This window comes from Oncorhynchus tshawytscha, linkage group LG11 (genome assembly GCF_018296145.1).
Source record: "Oncorhynchus tshawytscha isolate Ot180627B linkage group LG11, Otsh_v2.0, whole genome shotgun sequence".
In the NCBI taxonomy this organism is placed as follows: Eukaryota; Metazoa; Chordata; class Actinopteri; order Salmoniformes; family Salmonidae; genus Oncorhynchus; species Oncorhynchus tshawytscha.
This window is the reverse complement of record NC_056439.1, coordinates 12396136-12416665: the sequence shown is the minus strand read 5'-3', so window position 1 is coordinate 12416665 and position 20530 is coordinate 12396136. Positions and strand designations below refer to the sequence as shown.

The 20530-nt window shown below is 43.3% G+C and overlaps 1 protein-coding gene across 4 annotated transcripts in view; it reads left to right on the top strand.

Annotated features, from left to right (window-relative positions):
* The first annotated feature begins 3231 nt into the window (after positions 1-3231).
* The window catches only part of LOC112261443 (long-chain-fatty-acid--CoA ligase 1), a 54160-nt gene continuing 36861 nt past the window's right edge, over positions 3232-20530 (top strand). Inside the window, exon 1 of one of the 4 annotated variants that reach the window (XM_024436766.2) lies at positions 3232-3347. Coding sequence is in view for 1 of the 4 variants with exons in the window: in XM_024436765.1 (XP_024292533.1) it covers positions 5936-5965 (30 nt within the window). In the remaining 3 variants the exon portion in view is untranslated. Of the gene's footprint in view, positions 3348-5920; positions 5966-17488; positions 17634-20530 lie in introns of those variants that run through there. The other 3 variants (XM_024436767.2, XM_024436765.1, XM_024436769.2) reach the window with 3 other exon arrangements.

The following is a 20530-nucleotide window of genomic DNA, read 5'->3' as shown; positions in this document are numbered from 1 at the left end:
CATTTGTTGACTTCTGTAATCGTAAAAGCCTTGGTTTCATGCATGTTAACATTAGAAGCCTACTCCCTAAGTTTGCTTTATTCACTTCTTTAGCACAATCTGCCAACCCGGATGTCTTAGCCGTGTCTGAATCTTATGAATCTTATCTTATCTTAATTTTATGGATATCTTTAAGAAATGGCTTTCTTCTTGCCACTCTTCCATAAAGGCCAGATTTGTGCAATATGTGCAATATACGACTGATTGTTGTCCTATGGACAGAGTCTCCCACCTCAGATGTAGATCTCTGCAGTTCATCCAGAGTGATCATGGGCCTCTTGGCTGCATCTCTGATCAGTCTTCTCCTTGTATGAGCTGAAAGTTTAGAGGGACGGCCAGGTCTTGGTAGATTTGCAGTGGTCTGATACTCCTTCCATTTCAATATTATCGCTTGCACAGTGCTCCTTGGGATGTTTAAAGCTTGGGAAATCTTTTTGTATCCAAATCCGGCTTTAAACTTCTTCACAACAGTATCTCGGACCTGCCTGGTGTGTTCCTTGTTCTCCATGATGCTCTCTGCGCTTTTAACGGACCTCTGAGACTATCACAGTGCAGGTGCATTTATACGGAGACTTGATTACACACAGGTGGATTGTATTTATCATCATTAGTCATTTAGGTCAACATTGGATCATTCAGAGATCCTCACTGAACTTCTGGAGAGAGTTTGCTGCACTGAAAGTAAAGGGGCTGAATAATTTTGCACGCCCAATTTTTCAGTTTTTGATTTGTTAAAAAAGTTTGAAATATCCAATAAATGTCGTTCCACTTCATGATTGTGTCCCACTTGTTGTTGATTCTTCACAAAAATACAGTTTTATATCTTTATGTTTGAAGCCTGAAATGTGGCAAAAGGTCGCAAAGTTCAAGGGGGCCGAATACTTTCGCAAGGCACTGTATATCTATTCTACCCTGCCTTTCTAAGGTCTTCGAAAGCCAAGTTAACAAACAGATTACCGACCATTTCGAATCTCTGTGTACCTTCTCCGCTATGTAATCTGGTTTCAGAGCTGGTCATGGGTGCACCTCAGCCATGCTCAAGGTCCTAAACGATATTATAACCACCATCGATAAGATACATTACTGTGCAGCCGTATTCATCGACCTGGGTAAGGCTTTCGACTCTGTCAATCACAACATTCTTATTGGCAGACTCCACAGCCTTGGTTTCTCAAATGATTGCCTCAAATGATTGCCTCGCTTGGTTCACCAACTACTTCTCCGATAGAGTTCAGTATGTCAAATAGGATGGCCTGTTGTCCGAACCTCTGGCAGTCTCTATGGGGGTGCCACAGGGTTCTATTCTCGGGCTGACTCTCTTCTCTGTATACATCAATGATGGCGCTCTTGCTGCTGGTGATTCTTTGATCCACCTCTACGCAGATGACAGCATTCTGTATACCTCTGGCCCTTCGTTGGACACTTTGTTAACTAACCTCCAGATGAGCTTCATTGCCATACAACTCTCCTTCCGTGGCCTCCAACTGCTCTTAAATGCAAGTAAAACTAAATGCATGCTCTTCAACCGATCGCTGCCCACACGTGCCTGCCCGTCCAGCATCACTACTCTGGACGGTTCTGACTTAGAATATGTGGACAACTACAAATACCTAGGTGTTTGGTTAGACTGTAAACTCTCCTTCCAGACTCACATTAAACATCGCCAATCCAAAATTAAATATAGAATTGGCTTCCTATTTCACAACAAAGCATCCTTCACTCATGCTGCCAAACATACCCTCATAAAACTGACCATCCTACCGATCCTCGACTTCGGCGATGTCATTAACAAAATAGCCTCCAACACTCTACTCAGCAAACTGGATGCAGTCTATCACAGTGCCATCCATTTTGTCATATACTACCCACCACTGCAACCTGTACACTCTCGTTGGCTGACCCTCGCTTCATACTCGTCACCAAACCCACTGGCTCCAGGTCATCTACAAGTCTCTGCTAGGTAAAGCCCTGCCTTATCTCAGCTCACTGGTCACCATAGCAGCACCCACCCGTAGCACGCGCTCCAGCAGGTATATCTCACTGGTCACCCCCAAAGCCAATTCTTCCTTTGGCCGCCTCTCCTTCCAGTTCTCTGCTGCCAATGACTGGAACGAACTGCAAAAATCTCTGAAGCTGGAGACTCTTACCTCCCTCACTAGCTTTAAGCACCAGCTGTCAGAGCAGCTCACAGATCACTGCATCTGTACATAGCTCATCTGTAAATAGCCCATCCAATCTACCTCATCCCCATACTGTATTTATTTATTTATCTTGCTCCTTTGCACCACAGTATCTCAACTTGCACATTCATCTTCTGCACATCCTACAATTCCAGTGTTTAATTGCTATATTGTAATTACTTTGTCACCATGGCCTCTTTATTGCCTTACCTCTCTTATCCTACCTCATTTGCACATGCTGTATATAGATTTTTCTACTGTATTATTGATTGTATGTGTGTTTGTTCCATGTGTAATTCTGTGTTGTTGTATGTGTCAAACTGCTTTGCTTTATCTTGGCCAGGTCGCAGTTGCAAATGAGAACTTGTTCTCAACTAGCCTACCTGGTTAAATAAAGGTGAAATAAAATAAAAAAAATATCCCAGTCCACGTGATCGAAGCAATCTTGAAGCGAGGCATCAGATTGGTCGGACCAGCACTGAACATTCCTGAGCACGGGCGTTTCCTGTTTCAGTTTCTGGCTATAGGCAAACAAAATTGAGTAGTTGTCAGATTTCCCGAAAGGAGGGCGATGGAGAGCTTTGTATGTGTCGCGGAAGTTAGAGTAACAATGATCCAGAATTTTGCCAGCCTGGGTCGCGCATTCGATATGCTGATCAAATTTAGCGAGTGTCTGATAATGTGGCAAAACTGTACTGTCAAAAACAACAAGAAATGTAATAAAATCCTAGGTTACACGAATTGCTTTGATAAAAATTGCGTTGAAATTGAACTTGGAATAAAATTGAACTTGTCTGAACAAATTTGCAGTCGAAGCATCTTTAATAAACTAATTCAAGTGATTTGATCAAATATGATCTGAAACTCTTTTGGTGATTGAATGTGTATTGAATAGTGTGACGTAAATTAAGTGTGTTGGAATGTGCAAAAAATGTGGGTGTACGTTAACGTTCAATAGATATTGACCAATGAAAACACGCCTTTGAAAATATATGGGAGAAAAAAATATATATTAGACACCATCACTGATTGGCCAAACAGCTGCTTTACCGGTGAGATACACTGTTGAGCGCTACATCCACTTTAAAGATTCTGAATCATTCACGCCTAGGAGGCTGCTTGACACAGGTTTGTTGGCTGTTTAACTTTATGCTTTGCCTATTCAATTATATTGTTCCAGGTTTGTGCTCAATAACTATGTAAAAATAATGAATACATTATTGTGTTTGTTTGCGCAATAACATTGATAACTGGGCCATTAAACCCCACCAGTCACCATAAATCGCTCAATTTTCAAAAGGTGTAGATGTCTGGATTCATTCGTTTTTAAATGTAGATAACCTCCATCATAATATCAATACAGATTACGTGATATCGCAGGCTGGATAGTCTACGGATTTTAAGACGTAGGCCTATACTCGAAACATCACAAACAATAGTTCTCTTTTACAGGCGTTCCCTATTTCGTAACGTGCTTGGTGAATCAACACGTAGTCATTAAAATGTTTATGTCCTGTATAACTTTCTTCCTGTAAACTATATCAACTTCTTGCGACCGCAAATTATAAAACGAAATATCCGAGGCAGTCTAGTGGAAGAGGTTGAAGAAAACGGTCGTATGAGGAAATAGTACGTTTTTGGTGCGACACTCAACTTTGTTTCGAAACGTTTATTAGCGTGATGCGCGCTGTTAGGACTTGTGAAAAGAGCCCGAATGACGCCATTGTTAGTTAGCTAATATTGTAATACAAGTTTAAAAGGAGACAATGTATCCATTGTCAAACTCGTGTTGCGGCATCCCCCGCCTGTCATTTGTATCGAGACTGTTTGCTGAGATGCTATCAGTGATTGTCGAAAAATATTCTTATGCTTTAAAAAAAAACTATTTAAACAAGCAATATAAAATACTATTTCCATTATTAAAGCAAAAACGACAGGCTACTCCGAAATGGAAATACTTTTGATTTGATTTTGGGATTAACAGTCATTTTTATCACGTTGCATTTAAATGGAAAGGGTGATACCCGTTGACGTGATCAGGTTCTGTTGAAATTGCAATGTAGCAATATATTTTCATGGAGTAGCTTGTTGCATATTAATGCTGCATTTGGCCTACTCCGGTCTTGGTGACCTTTTTTCAAAGGAAGGTTTATTTTTGCTCTTGCTAAACAGTTCATAAGCGTTAAGCTTAGTACAGGTGGCAAGAAAGATTTAGACCTATTGGTGTTACTAAATCGTCAATGTTCTTTGCCAGAAATCTGTAATGCACACTTTCTTAACCCTGCCCAGGTCAGCTCAGGGTGGCTGCAAGTTCACAGCTATTTCAAAGACATACACTTGTTACCAATGGTTGTAGCCTACTTATTAAGCCCAAGTTCAAATGATGACGGGTGCCTTTGAAACTTGGTTGGGTAGAACACCTGAACATTTGACGTTTTTATAAGCTAGGCCTATACCTGGCTCAATGTGGCACAGCAGACAACCACAGAGGAATTGTGTGGAATGTTGCCTGGAGTCTGTTTTTGACATTGACTTACTGAGTGTGCTGGTTTTAACTGCCTCTCCTGTTGACAATATTCTTGAGATGCGAACCCTTTCACTGGATTGGTCTGCCATGTGGTTATCATATGGAGTTGCATTTTTTTCCATATACTACAAAGGGGAGAGTATTTTGTCAGTGCATTACAGTACTGCTGATGAAGACGGTCAGGTTTAGGTGAAAGGTGAATGTCTCTTATTGACTACAACCCCCAGGGGCAGTGTGTTCCTGAAACTCTAGTCTGCATTATTAAAAAAAAGTTGCCAGCTAAGGGGGAGTGGTGGCATGCCCCCCTGCAAAAATGTTTGCCCTTCAAAATCAGATTTAGTTTCATCTGATGCGCACCAATTTGTTAGTCAATTAAGTAGATTCCTTAAAAGTAGGCAGCTGGTGCTTATGGAACACATGGAAGGGGTCACCTGTGTTTCAGTGAGGTGAAATGTTCACAATGTCGCAGATAGAAGTGTAACAAATGCAGGTAACATGGATTCTTATTCTACTTGTCAGACAACCATATCTGTTCTACTCGATGCTTTTATATATGAACGTTTCCGTAACGTTGCACCATCCTGAACCGGTCCCTGTTTACACCCATTCATCATCCAGCCAGGCTGTGTGCCACCTGTTGCCTGGTTCCCAATCCCACCCTAGCTTTTTTTTGCCTAAAAGGTCCTAGATCTGGTCTGAAACCAACCCCTATGGAACTTTTCTTTAGTAGCTTGAATTCATGTCAAATGCAGATATGAACGGATGTGTTGACTGACAACCATGTGGCAACATCTACAGAAGCTCTTCACATGCCTTTTACTATATATTACAAAGGTATTCTGCTACGAAGTCTGGTTCGTATTTGCCTATGTTACATCTCTCCAAATGTGCCGCAAAATGGTGCCGACAGAGGGCTGCTTCGCTTCTAGTCCTTAAGAAACTTTGCAGTATTTAATTTTTTTTTTAATGTATTATTTCTTACATTGTTAGCCCAGAATCTTGTTACATAGAGCTGGGAAGAATTAGATATCAGAGTGGTGTCAACTTACCAGCACTATGACCAGGAATACGACTGTTCCGAAGCGGATCCTTTGTCCGGACTACCCAGGGAATTTGAGATGATTCCAGAGGCTGATCCAAAACAACGCTGCCAGAGAAGAGGTAGACGGAGCGGTCTTCTGGTCAGACTATGAAGGCGCGCACACCACACTCGAAAGCGGTGGGTATTTTTTGCGAATGTCTCTAGATAACAAAGGTAGATGAAATTAGGGCAAGGGTTGCTTTCCAGAGAGACATCAGGGATTGTAACATACTCTGTTTCACAGAAAATGACTCTCGGGATATGCTGTCGGAGTCGATACAGCCACTTGGAATCTTTGTACGTTGCACCGACAGGAATAAACTTCTCTCCGGAGTCATTAACTCGTTTTTCAACCCCTCCACAAATTTCTTGTTAACAGACTAGTTTTGGCAAGTCGGTTAGGACATCTACTTTATGCATGACAAGTCATTTTTCCGACAATTGTTTAGACAGATTATTTCACTTAGACTTCACTGTCACAATTCCATTGGGTCAAGTTTAAATACACTAAGTTGACTGCGCCTTTAAACAGCTTGGGAAATTCCAGTAAATGTTGTCATGGCTTTAGACGCTTCTGATAGGCTAATTGACATCATTGGAGTCAATTGGAGGTGTACCTGTGGATGTATTTCAAGGCCTACCTTCAAACTCAGTGCCTCTTTGCTTGACATCATGGGAAAATCAAAAGAAATCTGCCAAGACCTCAGAAAAAAAATGGTAGACCTCCAAGTCTGCTTCATCCTTAGGAGCAATTTCCAAACACCTGAAGGTACCACGTCCACCTGTACAAACCGTAGTAGGTAAGTATAAACCCCACGGGACCATGTAGCCGTCATACCACTCAGGAAGGAGATGTGTTCTGTGTCCTAGAGATGAATGTGCTTAGGTGCGAAATGTGCATATCAATCCCAGGACAGCAGCAAAGGACCTTGTGAAGATGCTGGAGGAAACGGGTAAAAAAGTATCTAATATCCACAGTAAAACAAGTCCTATATTGACATAACATGAAAGTCCTCTCAAGGAAGAAGCCACTGCTCCAAAACCGCCATTAAAAAAATCCAGACTACGGTTTTGTAACTGCACATGGGGACAAAGATTGTACTTTTTTGGAGAAAAGTCCTCTGGTCTGATAAAACAAAAATAGAACTGTTTGGCCATAATTACCATCGTTATGTTTGGAAGACAAAGGGGGAGGCTTGCAAGCTGAAGAACACCATCCCAAGCGTGGGGGTGCTTTGCTGCAGGAGGGACTGGTGCACTTCACAAACTAGATGGCATCATGAGGTTGGAAAATGATGTGGCTATATTGAAGCAACATCTCAAGACATCAGTCAGGAAGTTAAAGCGTGGTCACACATGGGTCTTTCAAATGGTCAATGACCCCAAGCATACTTCCAAAGTTGAGGCAAAATGGCTTAAGGACAACAAAGTCAAGGTATTGGAGTGGCCATCCCAAAATGTTTGACCCAAGTTTAACAATTTAAGGCAATGCTACCAAATACTAATTGAGTGTGTAAACGTCTGACCCACTGGGAATGTGATGAAATAAATAAAAGCTGAAATAAATCATTCTCTCTATTTTGACATTTCACATTCTTAAAATAAAGTGGTGATCCTAACTGACCTAAGACGGGGACTCTTTACTATGATTAAATGTCAGGAATTGTGAAACTGAGTTTAAATGTGTATGTAAAACTTACAACTTCAACTGTATCTCTCACACTCAAAACACTGGCGGGGTGAAGACTTTACTGTTTTTTTAACTATAAACTTTTGCAAATGCTTATTTACCATGAAGACCAGTTGATTTGTTAATTATATTGTAAACAGTCTAGCTCTACACTTGCTTGTTTACACAACTTAAAGGAGGAGTTTTTTTTTTTTTTACCACAATCTATAGTTTGTATGGAAATGTCATGTTCTAGAAGGGTCCAGACACAGAAGCGCACACTGTCTTCTCTTTGTTGGGCATCATTTTAAAGACTTCTGTGCACTATGAGAATCCAATGTCCTGAGGATATCATTGTTTGAGGATCACAAAGTAGTGTTGTGGGATTTAGTGCTTTATATTTTTTTTAGGTCTTTAAGTTTCAATATTATTTAAAACATTCAATCTAATCTCTGCTCAGGCAGTAACAGTCTGCCAACCAGACCTAACCTTATCTATTCACTCCCCATACGGTACTGTCTTTAGGCATCCTATTTAGCTAGCCTGCCTAAGTAGACTATGCTTCAGAGCTGTCTGACAATCATTTGACTAGTTCAAAGTACATAAGGCATACTTTCAAGTTGTCCCTTTTTCGCTGTGTACATTCCTCTCATGCGGTCTGTGTATAATGACGAGATGCTCATGTCCCCCATTTGTTATGTCGGCAACATGGTCCCAAAGGTGGGAAGGCAGGCAACAAGTTTACATCCAATGAAACACATTGGGCTTATTTAGGACAGATTTTTCACTCTCTTTGCCTCTTCCCGTCTGATCCATATTCGTCAGCCAGAAACTGAAGCAATGGATTGTGGTAATTGACTACAAGTTTGAGAAACTAGGTGGAATATTAAAGCAGGATGCACCAGGGCCTCGGTCAATAAGAAAGTGGTCAGGTGAAGCAGCTGCTTAGCTACACTACTGTTTTGCTAGCACAGACTGGAATATGTTCCAGGATTTTTCCGATGGCATTGAGTACACCACGTCAGTCATTGGCTTCATCAATAAGTGTATCGCTGTCGTCCCCGACCTTGTACATACCCCAACCAGAAGTCATGGATTACAGGCAACATTCGCACTGAGCTAAAGGGTAGAGCTGCTGCTTTCAAGGAGCATGGCTTTCAAACTATTACAGACTACAAAGGGAAGCACAGCCGAGAGCTGCCCAGTGGCATGAGAGCATCAGCTGTTCCGAAGACTGATCCCCTTCTCTGTAGCCATGTGAGCAAGACTTTTTTAAACAACATTCACAAGGCCGCATGGCCAGACGAATTACCAGGACGTGTACTCCGAACATGCATTGGCTTGTCTTCACTGACATTTTCAACCTCTCCCCTGTCTGTAATACCAACATGTTTCAAGCAGACCACCATAGTCCCTGCCTAAATGACTACCGACCCGTAGCACTCGCATCTGAAGCCGTGAAGTGCTTTGAAAGGCTGGTCCTGACTCCCATCAACACCATTATCCTAGAAACCCTAGACCTGCCCCAATTTAACACTTTGGGCAGATTGCATCTGCTGTATTTCCTTCTGACCTGTGTACAATGAGTTTAAAACAATCATAACTTTTTTTAAATAATTGAATGATTCTCTGGCCAAATCATGCTTTAGTAGCCTATTTTGAATACTTAATTTACATCTGTGTAGACTGGATTAGGATATATAATTTTGGCACTTTAAAATTCAATTTACTTTAGGAAAAGCTTCTTCTAGCCTTATGCATGCGCTGCCTATGCTTACATATGAAAAACGTAACCTCATTCGTTATTTGAGTATAGGCTACGGATTCCATTAGTTTTAGGCCATTCTAAATACATTTTAAAAATCCATCCATAGGCTATATGTAAGGACCATATTAAGTTAAGAATAGTCTGATGGGTGAGAATATTATCAAGTGCTTGTTAAATTGTGAATGAGAGACTGAAGTGTGTGCAGCCTGCGCAAGAAGCAGAGCTCATGCCTTTTCTTCAAATCATCGTTAGTTGCATCATGCAGGCTTTAAGTATAAAAAAAAAATCTAAATGTATAGCCAAACGTTTGTATCACAACTGAAGTTTCATAAAGAACTCTAAATGAAGCCAGTAGGAGGACCTGTTTCTTTCATTAATTGCTCAACACAGAAAAGCCGCATGTGTGCGCTCCCTCGGAAATCATTTGGAGAAAATATCCTTTCTATTCAGCTGTGTTTAATTGTATTCCTCATACTGTAAAATAGTGCCACAGAATTCTAAGCAAACCGTGTCTGCTAAATGACCTAGTGTAGCCCACAGCCAGATCGGGGCCTAACATAAATTAAACTCAGAATATGCTATTTGGTTCTTCTGAAATGGACTACAGTTTCTTTAGACCTTTCCTAAAATAAATAATGGTTTTATTGTGATGGTGTAGATTGTAGTCCTCCCATGAGCCCCTTTCCATTTAACCAGCATCCTCACCCACTGAGAACTGACTGACACCGGACGTCCATGGACGTTAAAATTTGGTCAATCCGCCCTGGCCTTGATTTTAACGTCCAGTCGTCAGGACCGGCTTTCATTTGGTCCAAACAGACGTCCATTCAGATTTGGACCGGACCTAATCTGAAACAATCATAGATGTCTGTTTCACAAGTTTGCAGAGTACAGTAAAGGAAAGTAGAGTATTGTGAAGCACAGAGTACAGTAAAGGGTTTAGTACTGTCGCGTATAGTACACATTAGAGCACACAAGTGGATTACACTACTGTGTGTATACTGTGCTGTAATTAGTCACACGTTTGGACATCAAAGATTGGTACAGATTTGGTCCGGACCAACAATTTTGTTTAGTGGAGCTCATTAAAATAATACAGAATGTATAGAATAATACTCACATATGCAAAGGGGATATTGCCTATTTCTAGCTTGGTGTACCTATTTAGGATACATGTCCAAGATGGCGTAGCAGTGAAGACGTGTTTGTTTTGTCCTATCGTGTACGTTTTGTATTTTTTTTGTGTGTGTATATATATATATATATTCAATCTCTTCTCGATTTTTAATTTTATTCGATTATACCTTCCGGTAACCTGCCTCACCCAATGTGATATGGAATCCATATTATTTTAGAACACATTCAAGAATCTCCAGAAGCTAATTAGCTACAAGCTATTTAGTCATTGTTAGCCACTGCTAGCGGCTTTTACGTTGTGCACCGATACAGCCCTGTTTTTAGCCTGGATAATACTCTCCTGTCTACCAATATTGCTTGTCTAACAATATCGGACTGTCTCTCCACAACACCGGATTCCTGCCGTAATCCCTGGACCACTACTTCTGATCTTCACAGCTAGCTCGCAGCTAGCTTTCACTCACCGTGGCACCCAGTACCGAAGCTTTTCCCTGAGGCCCACCTTCCGGCCTACTTGGCTGTTCACCCGAACCCCACTCATGCATGGCTCGAGCCCAAAACTCCACCACATCCTTGCTGTAAACTCTGGACCTTGGCACTGGATCACCTCTGCTACCGATTTGGATATAGTGGCAAACGCCACTGCCACGAAGCTAGCACCAGTTAGCCGTGAGCCAGGCACATCTCCCGGCTAGCAAACTAAATTCCACAATACCCCTTTCGCCATCTGGCTTGGATTCTGTCGACACGGCGCACCACCACGACTGGTCTGCCGACGAATACTCCATCCGCTGTGCTTTCATCCGGCCTCCGTCGGAGCAGATGCTCCTTCTAGCCCAGGGCTACTAACTTTAAACGCTGTGTCGCTAGCGTAGTGGGGTTCCCCTGTTCCATCTACTGCAGCCCCCTGGACACTGATCACTTGGCTACATAGCCGATGCCTACTGGACTGTCCATTAACCACGGTACGCCATTCTGTTTATTTATTTTATCTTTCGGCCCCAGCCGCGAACTCAGGCTGTGTGTAGTTAATCCGACCCGCTCTGCCTAGTCATTGCCATTTTTACCTGCTGTTGTGTTAGCTGATTGCTGTTCTCACGTGTTGTTTTAGCTAGCTCTCCCAATCACCACCTGTGATTACTTTATGCCTCGCTGTATGTCTGAAATGTCAATATGCCTTGTATACTGTTCAGGTTAGTTATCATTGTTTTAGTTTACAATGGACCCCCTAATTCCACTCTTCATACCTCCTTTGTCTCACCTCCCCACACATGCGGTGAACTCGCCTATTACAATCAGCATATCCAGAGATACAACCTCTCTTATCATCACCCAGTGCCTGGGCTTACCTCCGCTGTACCCGCACCCCACCATACCCCTGTCTTAGCATTATGCCCTGAAAATATTCTACCACGCCCAGAAATCTGCGCCTTTTATCCTTTGTCCCCAACGCTCTAGGCAACCAGTTTTGATAGCCTTTAGCCGCACCCTCATTCTACTCCTCTGTTCCGCGGGTGATGTGGAGGGAAATCCAGGCCCTGCATGTCCCCAGGCACCCTCATTTGTTGACTTCTGTGATCAAAAAAGCCTTGGTTTCATGTCAACATCAAGCCTCCTAAGTTTGTTTTACTCACTGCTTTGCCAACCCTGCACACTCTGCCAACCCTGATGTCCTTGCTTTGTCTGAATCCTGGCTTAGGAAGGCCACCAAAAATTCTGAGATTTCCATACCCAACTATAACATTTTTTTTGTCAAGATAGGACTGCCAAAGGGGGAGGAGTTAGCCTGCAAAGTAATGTCATACTTTCCAGGTCCATACCCAAACAGTTCGTACTTCTAATTTAAAAAATGAATCTCTCCAGAGTTTGTTCTGTTAGGGGACCTAAACTGGGATATGCTTAACACCCTGGCAGTCCTAAAATCTAAGCTAGCCATTAATCTCACACAAATCATCAAGGAACCCACCAGGTACAACCCTAAATCTGTAAACAAGGGCACCCTCATAGACATTATCCTGACCAACTGGCCCTCCAAATACACCTCCGCTGTCTTCAACCAGGATCTCAGCGATCATTGCCTGTATCCGCTACGGGTCCGCAGTCAAACGACCACCCCTAATCACTGTCAAACGCTCCCTAAAACACTTCTGCGAGCAGGCCTTTCTAATTGACCTGGCCCGGGTATCCTGGAAGGATATTGACCTCATCCCGTCAGTTGAGGATGCCTGGTCATTCTTTAAATAACTTCCTCACCATCTTAGATCAGCATGCTCCGTTCAAAAAATGCAGATCTAAGAACAGATATAGCCCCTGGTTGACTCCAGAACTGACTGCCCTCGACCAGCACAAAAACGTTCTGTGGTGGACTGCAATAGCATCGAATAGTCCCTGCGATATGCAACTGTACAGGGAGGTCAGGAACCAATACACGCAGTCAGTCAGGAAAGCAAAGGCAAGCCTTTTCAAGCAGAAATTTGCATCCTGTAGCTCTAACTCCAAAAAGTTCTGGGACACTAAAGTCCATGGAGAACAAGAGCACCTCCTCCCAGCTGCCCACTGCACTGAGGCTAGGTATAAATCCATGATAATCGAAAATTTCAACAAGCATTTCTCAACGGCTGGCCATGCCTTCCTCCTGGCTACTCTAACCTCGGCCAACAGCCCCCCCCCGCAGCTACTCCCCCAAGCCTCCACCGCTTCTCCTTTAACCAAATCCAGAGATGTTCTGAAAGAGCTGCAGAACCTGGACCCGTACAAATCAGCTGGGCTTGACAATCTGGACCCTCTATTTCTGAAACTATCTGCCGCCATCGTCGCAACCCCTATTAACCAGCCTGTTCAACCTCTTTCATATCGTCTGAGATCCCCAAGGACTGGAATGCTGCCGCGGTCATCCCCCTCTTCAAAGGGGGTGACACCCTAGACCCAAACTGTTACAGACTTATATCCATCCTGCCCTGCCTGCCTAGGTCTTCGAAAGCCAAGTCAACAAACAGATCACTGACCATCTCGAATCCCACCGTACCTTCTCCGTACCCTAGTAAAACTGACCCAATTTACCTACCTCATCCCCATACTGTTTTTATTTACTTCTCTGCTCTTTTGCACACCAGTATCTCTACCTGCACATGACCGTCTGATCATTTATCACTCCAGTGTTAATCTGCTAAATTGTAATTATTTGCCTCCCTCGAGCCTTTTGCACACTGTATACTTTTTTTGTCTACGGTTATTGACTTGTTTATTGTTCCATGTGTAACTCTGTTGCCATCTGTTCACCCTGCTATGCTTTATCTTGGCCAGGTCACAGTTGTAAATGAGAACTTATTCTCAACTAGCCTACCTGGTGAAATAAACATCACCATGAAGAGGATGGCATTCATAGCCATCATAATGAAATTCTGTGTAGTATAGATCAGGGTCCCACTTCACTTACTGTGGTTCAATTAACAAAAGCCATTTTATTTGTATTTAAATAAAAAATAATTAACTCTGTTGTAATAGCTGACACATTCTTTCTGCAGACATTTTTTAAATTTGGAGCAGATATTTAAGAGTTTATGGAAAACATGGTCACGGGATTTTACCAAACTGCATCCGCACAGTTCTTCCAGTAAATGTATTTTTGTAAAAATGTCTGCAATTAAGTAGTCCTTGTGCGTGGAGTTGTATGGTTTGTTACCTTGTTTGCCATACATTTTAAGTCACAACGCAATGCCGTAACACGGGTTGCTGCGACTCTCACAGACCAATTTCTCCACTCTACAAACTTGTGATTATCATGTGTCGCATTGGAGGATTCTTGTCTTGTCCGCTTTGAAGTACAATGACAACATTCATACCAAGCCATTCAAAGAAATCTGGAAATGGAGGCTTGTGATGTGGGAAACTCTTGGTCCTCTCTCGCTGTCGTCTCAAATGTTCAGAGGCTCTCACATGAGAATCTAGCCTTTTCTACAACAGATTACGGAGCTCTCTCACCACACTCTGTGGAACTGGGCCAAGGGCGCACTGCCTCACCGCTGCGTCCCGCCTGCTCTGCTTGTCTTTGGCAGGCGTTACTATTATTGAGAGCCCCACTCCGTTGAGCAGGAAGTTAGTGCTAAACTTTCTCTTTAAATGGCTAAATGAGATTAAGGGTATTTAATACTTTCCATCGATGGTTAAATTGTTTTGAGTTTGTAGCATTTCAGTATAATGGCGTGGTGATTAAAATGTTTGCGTGAAGAAAAAAACAATTCTAGTCCCTATAAAAAAAAATTACAAAATGTATAGCCACATTCAAACTTAAGTTGTCACGTGCCGAATAGTGTATACGGTAAGGTTTCGACCTTAACGTGAAATGCTTACTTACAAGCCCTTAACCAACAGTGCAGTTCAAGCATAGTTAAGAAAATATCTACCAAATAAACTAGAGAAACAATAACGAGGCTATATACAGGGGGTACTGAGTCCGTGTGGGGGTAAAGGTTAGTCGAGGTAATTTGTACATGTAGTTAAGGGTGAAGTGACTGCATAAACAGCAGTGTGCAAAAGAAATGGAGGGGGGGTCAATGTAAATAGTCCGGTGGCCATTTTTATTTGTTCAGCAGTCTTATGGCTTAGTGGTAGACGCTGTTAAGGAGCCTTTGGTTCTAGACTTGGCGCTCCAGTACCGCTTGCTGTGCTGTAGCAGAGAAAGTCTGTGACTGGAGTGTCTGACCCTTTTTTTGGGGGGCTTTCCTTTGACAAAGCCTATTATTTATATATATATATCCTGGATGGCAGAAAGCTTGGCCCCAGTGATGTACTGGGCCATACGCACTACCCTCTAGTGCCTCTTCCAGTTCAAAGAGGGCAATCGCTGTTCTGATGTCCAGAAGTTATTTTCGGTTATGCGTAGTCAGTGCTGTGAACCGTTGATGTGAAAAATGCATTATAAATAAGATATTTGGTTCACCACTAGATGCCAAATTGTATCCTGTAACACTATTTTCGAACCGATGTATGACCCCAACCGTGACGCAAACGAATAATGAACTGACACATGGATTTAGTAAACCTTTGCACCCCTACATTTTATTTGAATGAAGACTGCAGGTTTGACGCTTTGTTTATGAAGCTAGATGTAGAGAAAGCTAGTATTCTCTTAATGATCATGGTTATAAATGGCTTTTTGAAAAACGCACATGCAGTTTAAAATTAAACTAGGTGAAAAATTGGGTCTGACGTATTACTTTGAAATTTTCCTCTGCCATGTTTTAAGGATTCATAGCCCAGACTCAGATTCTTAGGTGCAATCTAAATGGGCTGACCCTGGTTTTGTTTGTAAATGGGAGTGATGGATCTTGGCAAATAAAAGGATTATACTTTCTTTGGTTTTGGGTGCTCATATCCCAAAATTCTAAACTGTGGTGGTTATCAGCAGTAGGTGGCACCATCAGTACTAACAGTGGTTGACTCTGCAGTGCAGAGTGATGGTGTGAGCCTCATGGAATCTTGACAGTGTATGGGTAGGTTAGAAAAGCCTGTTCCCATATGTTTGTTATATGGCTACATTTATGCATGAACATAAGAGTTGGAAAGATGGCACAAACAGATCTGGGACCGGGCTAAGGGTACTAACTCTCATTAGGTCCTGTTGACAGGGCTGAGAGGGAGGCTGCAGTCACCAAGCCATACCTGCAGTGTGGACAACCTTGGGTCCACTTCACCCCTCTCCTTCCCCAATGTCCCAACTCTATATGACCCTGTACAGTGAGGACATGTTTCTGAGCGTGGTTGATTTCCTCAGGGGTCACCTGGTGTCCTGAAAGCAGCCTTCCCACCAAAGTCACCATTGTGTACAAAGCAGAGTGGGAATTGAGGGTGAGGTGAGACTGCGTCCATGTGGGGCTAATTATCGCAGATTGATCCTTTGGCAGTGACTGCCACCTCCCCCGCACCCAACACTCAGTCCACAGCTAGCCACCTCAGTCACACTAGTCTAGACTTATTTCACTGCAAGGGAGCAGGGAGGTCATTCTGTTATGCTTCCCCAACGTGTGTCATATGTTAACAACTTTATGAATAGAATTACGATCCCCCCCCGCCCCTTTACTACATCTTCCAGGGCTATTTGTAGCGAATGTTGAATTATCAATGAGGCATCCGCCCTTAACGACTCTTAACACTCGCGCGAACACAGCCTATTCAATAACTGAATAGTGCATGGCAGTTTCAAACAATTATTAGTCACATGCGCCTAATACAAACAGGTGTTGGTAGACCTTACAGTAAAATGCTCACTTATGATACCTTAACCAACAGTGCAGTTAAAAATCTGAATAAGAATAACAAGAAATTAAAGAGCAACAGTAAAATAAAAATAGCAAGTTGAGTGGTATTTCTGTATGCCAAAGGTTGTTGCGCTAGGGTATCCATACTGTGCTAATTCAGGAGTGAATCAATATGCTACAGGGATGGTGCTGCTGTTTTCTTCCAATTGATGGCCTTTTTCACATCACTGAGACTGGAAGCCTGGTGAATTTAGGAGGGGCTTTTCAGGAGGGTGCAATGTTACAGAATTGCATCGATCTCACTAAAGTGAGATCTATTTTGAATAAGATTTTATATCTGCAATTGCAAGGTTCAGAATGTCCCACTTCACTGAATACACTGTATATCTAGAAGTGGATTAGCTGGTTTTGTGACAGAAATGCCTAGAGGGCTTACACTAACTGTAAACACCAAACTGGGCTAGAACGCTGCTTTCGCACATCTTTAGCAGCTTAAAGCTAAAGTTAACAGAATTCTTTAGATTAGGGATTTAGTGTTTCTGGACCAGGCCTAGGAGTGGGAATGGGCTAGGCATTGTATCTGAAGCAAGCCTAGATTGGAGAGGTGTGTTGGTGTGTATGCGTGCCTTTTTAGACCTGGGTTTCAAGTACTTCAAAAAATTATTTAAATCTGTACCTGTTTGAGCCTGCCTGGCTTGATAAACCAATAGAAAAGCCCCAACTGCAAATCCTGCCCATCTGGCACTCCAGGCAGACTCAATCAAATTCTCAAAAGTGTTAATATATTTGAACCCAGGTGTGGTGCCTGTCAGTTTACCTGTTGGTCTGTCTCAGGGGTAGGGGAGTTGACTTGGTTCAGAATATGCTCATTCCTGAACATAAGCATACTCAATGGAGACTTTCCATTCAATATGTTTTGTGTCTTTTAGTTCTGAGTTTGACTGGGTGTGAGATGGAAACACGAGGTGTAAACTGGTATGTTCAATATTTTATCATTCCTTTTTTTTTAGTAAGACTTACTGTACTTTTCCATGTTTTATAATGCATTTGTCTTATACTGCACAATGCATTATATATATATATATATATATATTAGGCACCACATCCTGTGGCGGACTGCAATAGCATCGAATAGTCCACCGTGATATGCAGCTGTTCAGGGAAGTCAGGAACCAATACACGCAGTCAGTTAGTAAAGCTAAGGCCAGCTTCTTCAGGCAGAAATTTGCATCCTGTAGCTCCAACTCCAAAAAGTTCTGAGACACTGTAAAGTCCATGGAGAACAAGCGCACCTCCTCCCAGCTGCCCACTGCACTGAGGCTAGGTAACACGGTCACCACCGATAAATCCATGATTATCAAACTTCAACAAGCATTTCTCAACGGCGGGCCATGCCTTCCGCCTGGCTACTCCAACCTCGGCCAACAGCTCCCCCCCCCCCCGCAGCTACTCGCCCAAGCCTCTCCAGGTTCTCCTTTACCCAAATCCAGATAGCAGATGCTCTGAAAGAGCTGCAAAACCTGGACCTGTACAAATCAGCTGGGCTTGACAATCTGGACCCTCTATTTCTGAAACTATCTGCCGCCATTGTCGCGACCCCCTATTACCAGCCTGTTCAACCTCTTCATATCGTCTGAGATCCCCAAGGATTGGAAAGCTGCCGCAGTCATCCCCCTCTTCAAAGGGGGAGACACCCTGGGCCCAAACTGTTACAGACCCATATCCATCCTGCCCTGCCTATCTAAGGTCTTCGAAAGCCAAGTCAACAAACAGGTCACTGACCATCTCGAATCCCACTGTACCTTCTCCACTGTGCAATCTGGTTTCCGAGCCGGTCAAGGGTGCACCTCAGCCACGCTCAAGGTACTAAACGATATCATAACCGCCATCGATAAAAGACAGTACTGTGCAGCCGTCTTCATCGACCTTGCCAAGGCTTTTGACTCTGTCAATCACCATATTCTTATCGGCAGACTCGGTAGCATCAGTTTTTCTGATGACTGCCTTGCCTGGTTCACCAACTACTTTGCAGACAGAGTTCAGTGTGTCAAATCGGAGGGCGGTCCGGTCCTCTGGCAGTCTCTATGGGGGTGCCACAGGGTTCAATCCTCGGGCCGACTCTTTTCTCTGTATATATCAATGATGTTGCTCTTGCTGCGGGCGTTTCCCTGATCCACCTCTACGCAGACGACACCATTCTATATACTTCCGGCCCGTCCTTGGACACTGCTATCTAACCTCCAAACGAGCTTCAATGCCAGACAACACTCCTTCCGTGGCCTCCAACTGCTCTTAAACGCTAGTAAAACCAAATGCATGCTTTTCAACCGTTCGCTGCCTGCACCCGCACGCCTGACTAGCATCACCACCCTGGATGGTTCCGACCTAGAATATGTGGACATCTATAAGTACCTAGGTGTCTGGCTAGACTGTAAACTCTCCTTCCAGACTCATATCAAACATCTCCAATTGAAAATCAAATCTACAGTCGGCTTTCTATTCCGCAACAAAGCCTCCTTCACTCACGCCGCCAAACTTACCCTAGTAAAACTGACTATCCTACCGATCCTCGACTTCGGCGATGTCATCTACAAAATAGCTTCCAACACTACTCAGCAAACTGGATGCAGTTTATCACAGTGCCATCCGTTTTGTTACTAAAGCACCGTATACCACCCACCACTGTGACCTGTATGCTCTAGTCAGCTGGCCCTCACTACATATTCGTCGCCAGACCCACTGGCTCCAGGTCATCTTCAAGTCCATGCAAGGTTAAGCTCCGCCTTATCTCAGTTTACTGGTCACGATGGCAACACCCACCCGTAACACCTGCTGGAGCGCGTGCATCTCACTGATCATCCCTAAAAGCCAACACTTCATTTGGCCGCCTTTCGTTCCAGTTCTCTGCTGCCTGTGACTTGCAAAAATCGCTGAGAGACTTATCTCCCTCACCAACTTCAAACATCTGCTATCTGAGCAGCTAACTGATTGCTGCAGCTGTACATAGTCTATCGGTAAATAGCCCACCCATTTGTACCTACCTCATCCCTGTACTGTTTATTTATTTACTTTTCTGCTCTTTTGCACAACAGTATCTCTACCTGTACAAGACCATCTGATCATTTATCACTCCAGTGTTTTAATCTGCAAAATTGTAATTATTCGCCTACCTCATGCCTTTTGCACACAATGTATATAGACTCCCTTTTTTTCTACTGTGTTATTGACTTGTTAATTGTTGACTCCATGTGCAACTCTGTGTTGTCTGTTCACACTGCTATGCTTTATCTTGGCCAGGTCGCAGTTGCAAATGAGGACTTGTTCTCAACTAGCCTAACTGGTGAAATAAAAAAATGGTGGTACAGTTGAAACTGGGAGTCATCCGTGATGTGACTCCTCCAGCGTGCTGGTGAGCATTTGCCCACTGATGTCTGGTATGACACTGAAGAACAGTCAGGTCAGACCCTGGTGAGGACGGCGAGCACGCACATGAGCTTCCATGATGGTTTCTGACAGTTTGTGCAGAAATACTTTGGTTGTGAGAACCCACAATTTCGTCAGCTGTCCGAGTGACTGGTCTCAGATCTCACTGGTGAAGAAGCCAGATTTGGAGGTCCTGGGCTTGCCTGCTTACACGTGGTTTGCGTTTTGAGGCCGGTTGGATGTACTGCCAAATTCTCTAAAATGACATTGGCTACAGATCCTGGTTCGATACCGGGCTGTGTTGCAGCCGGCCGCGACGAACCATTTGGCCCAGCGTCTGGGTTCGGGAGGGTTTCGCCGGCATGTCCTTGTCCCATCGCGCTCTAGCGTCTCCTGTGGCGGGCACATGCATGCTGACATGGTCGGCAGGTGTACCGTTTTCTCTGTCA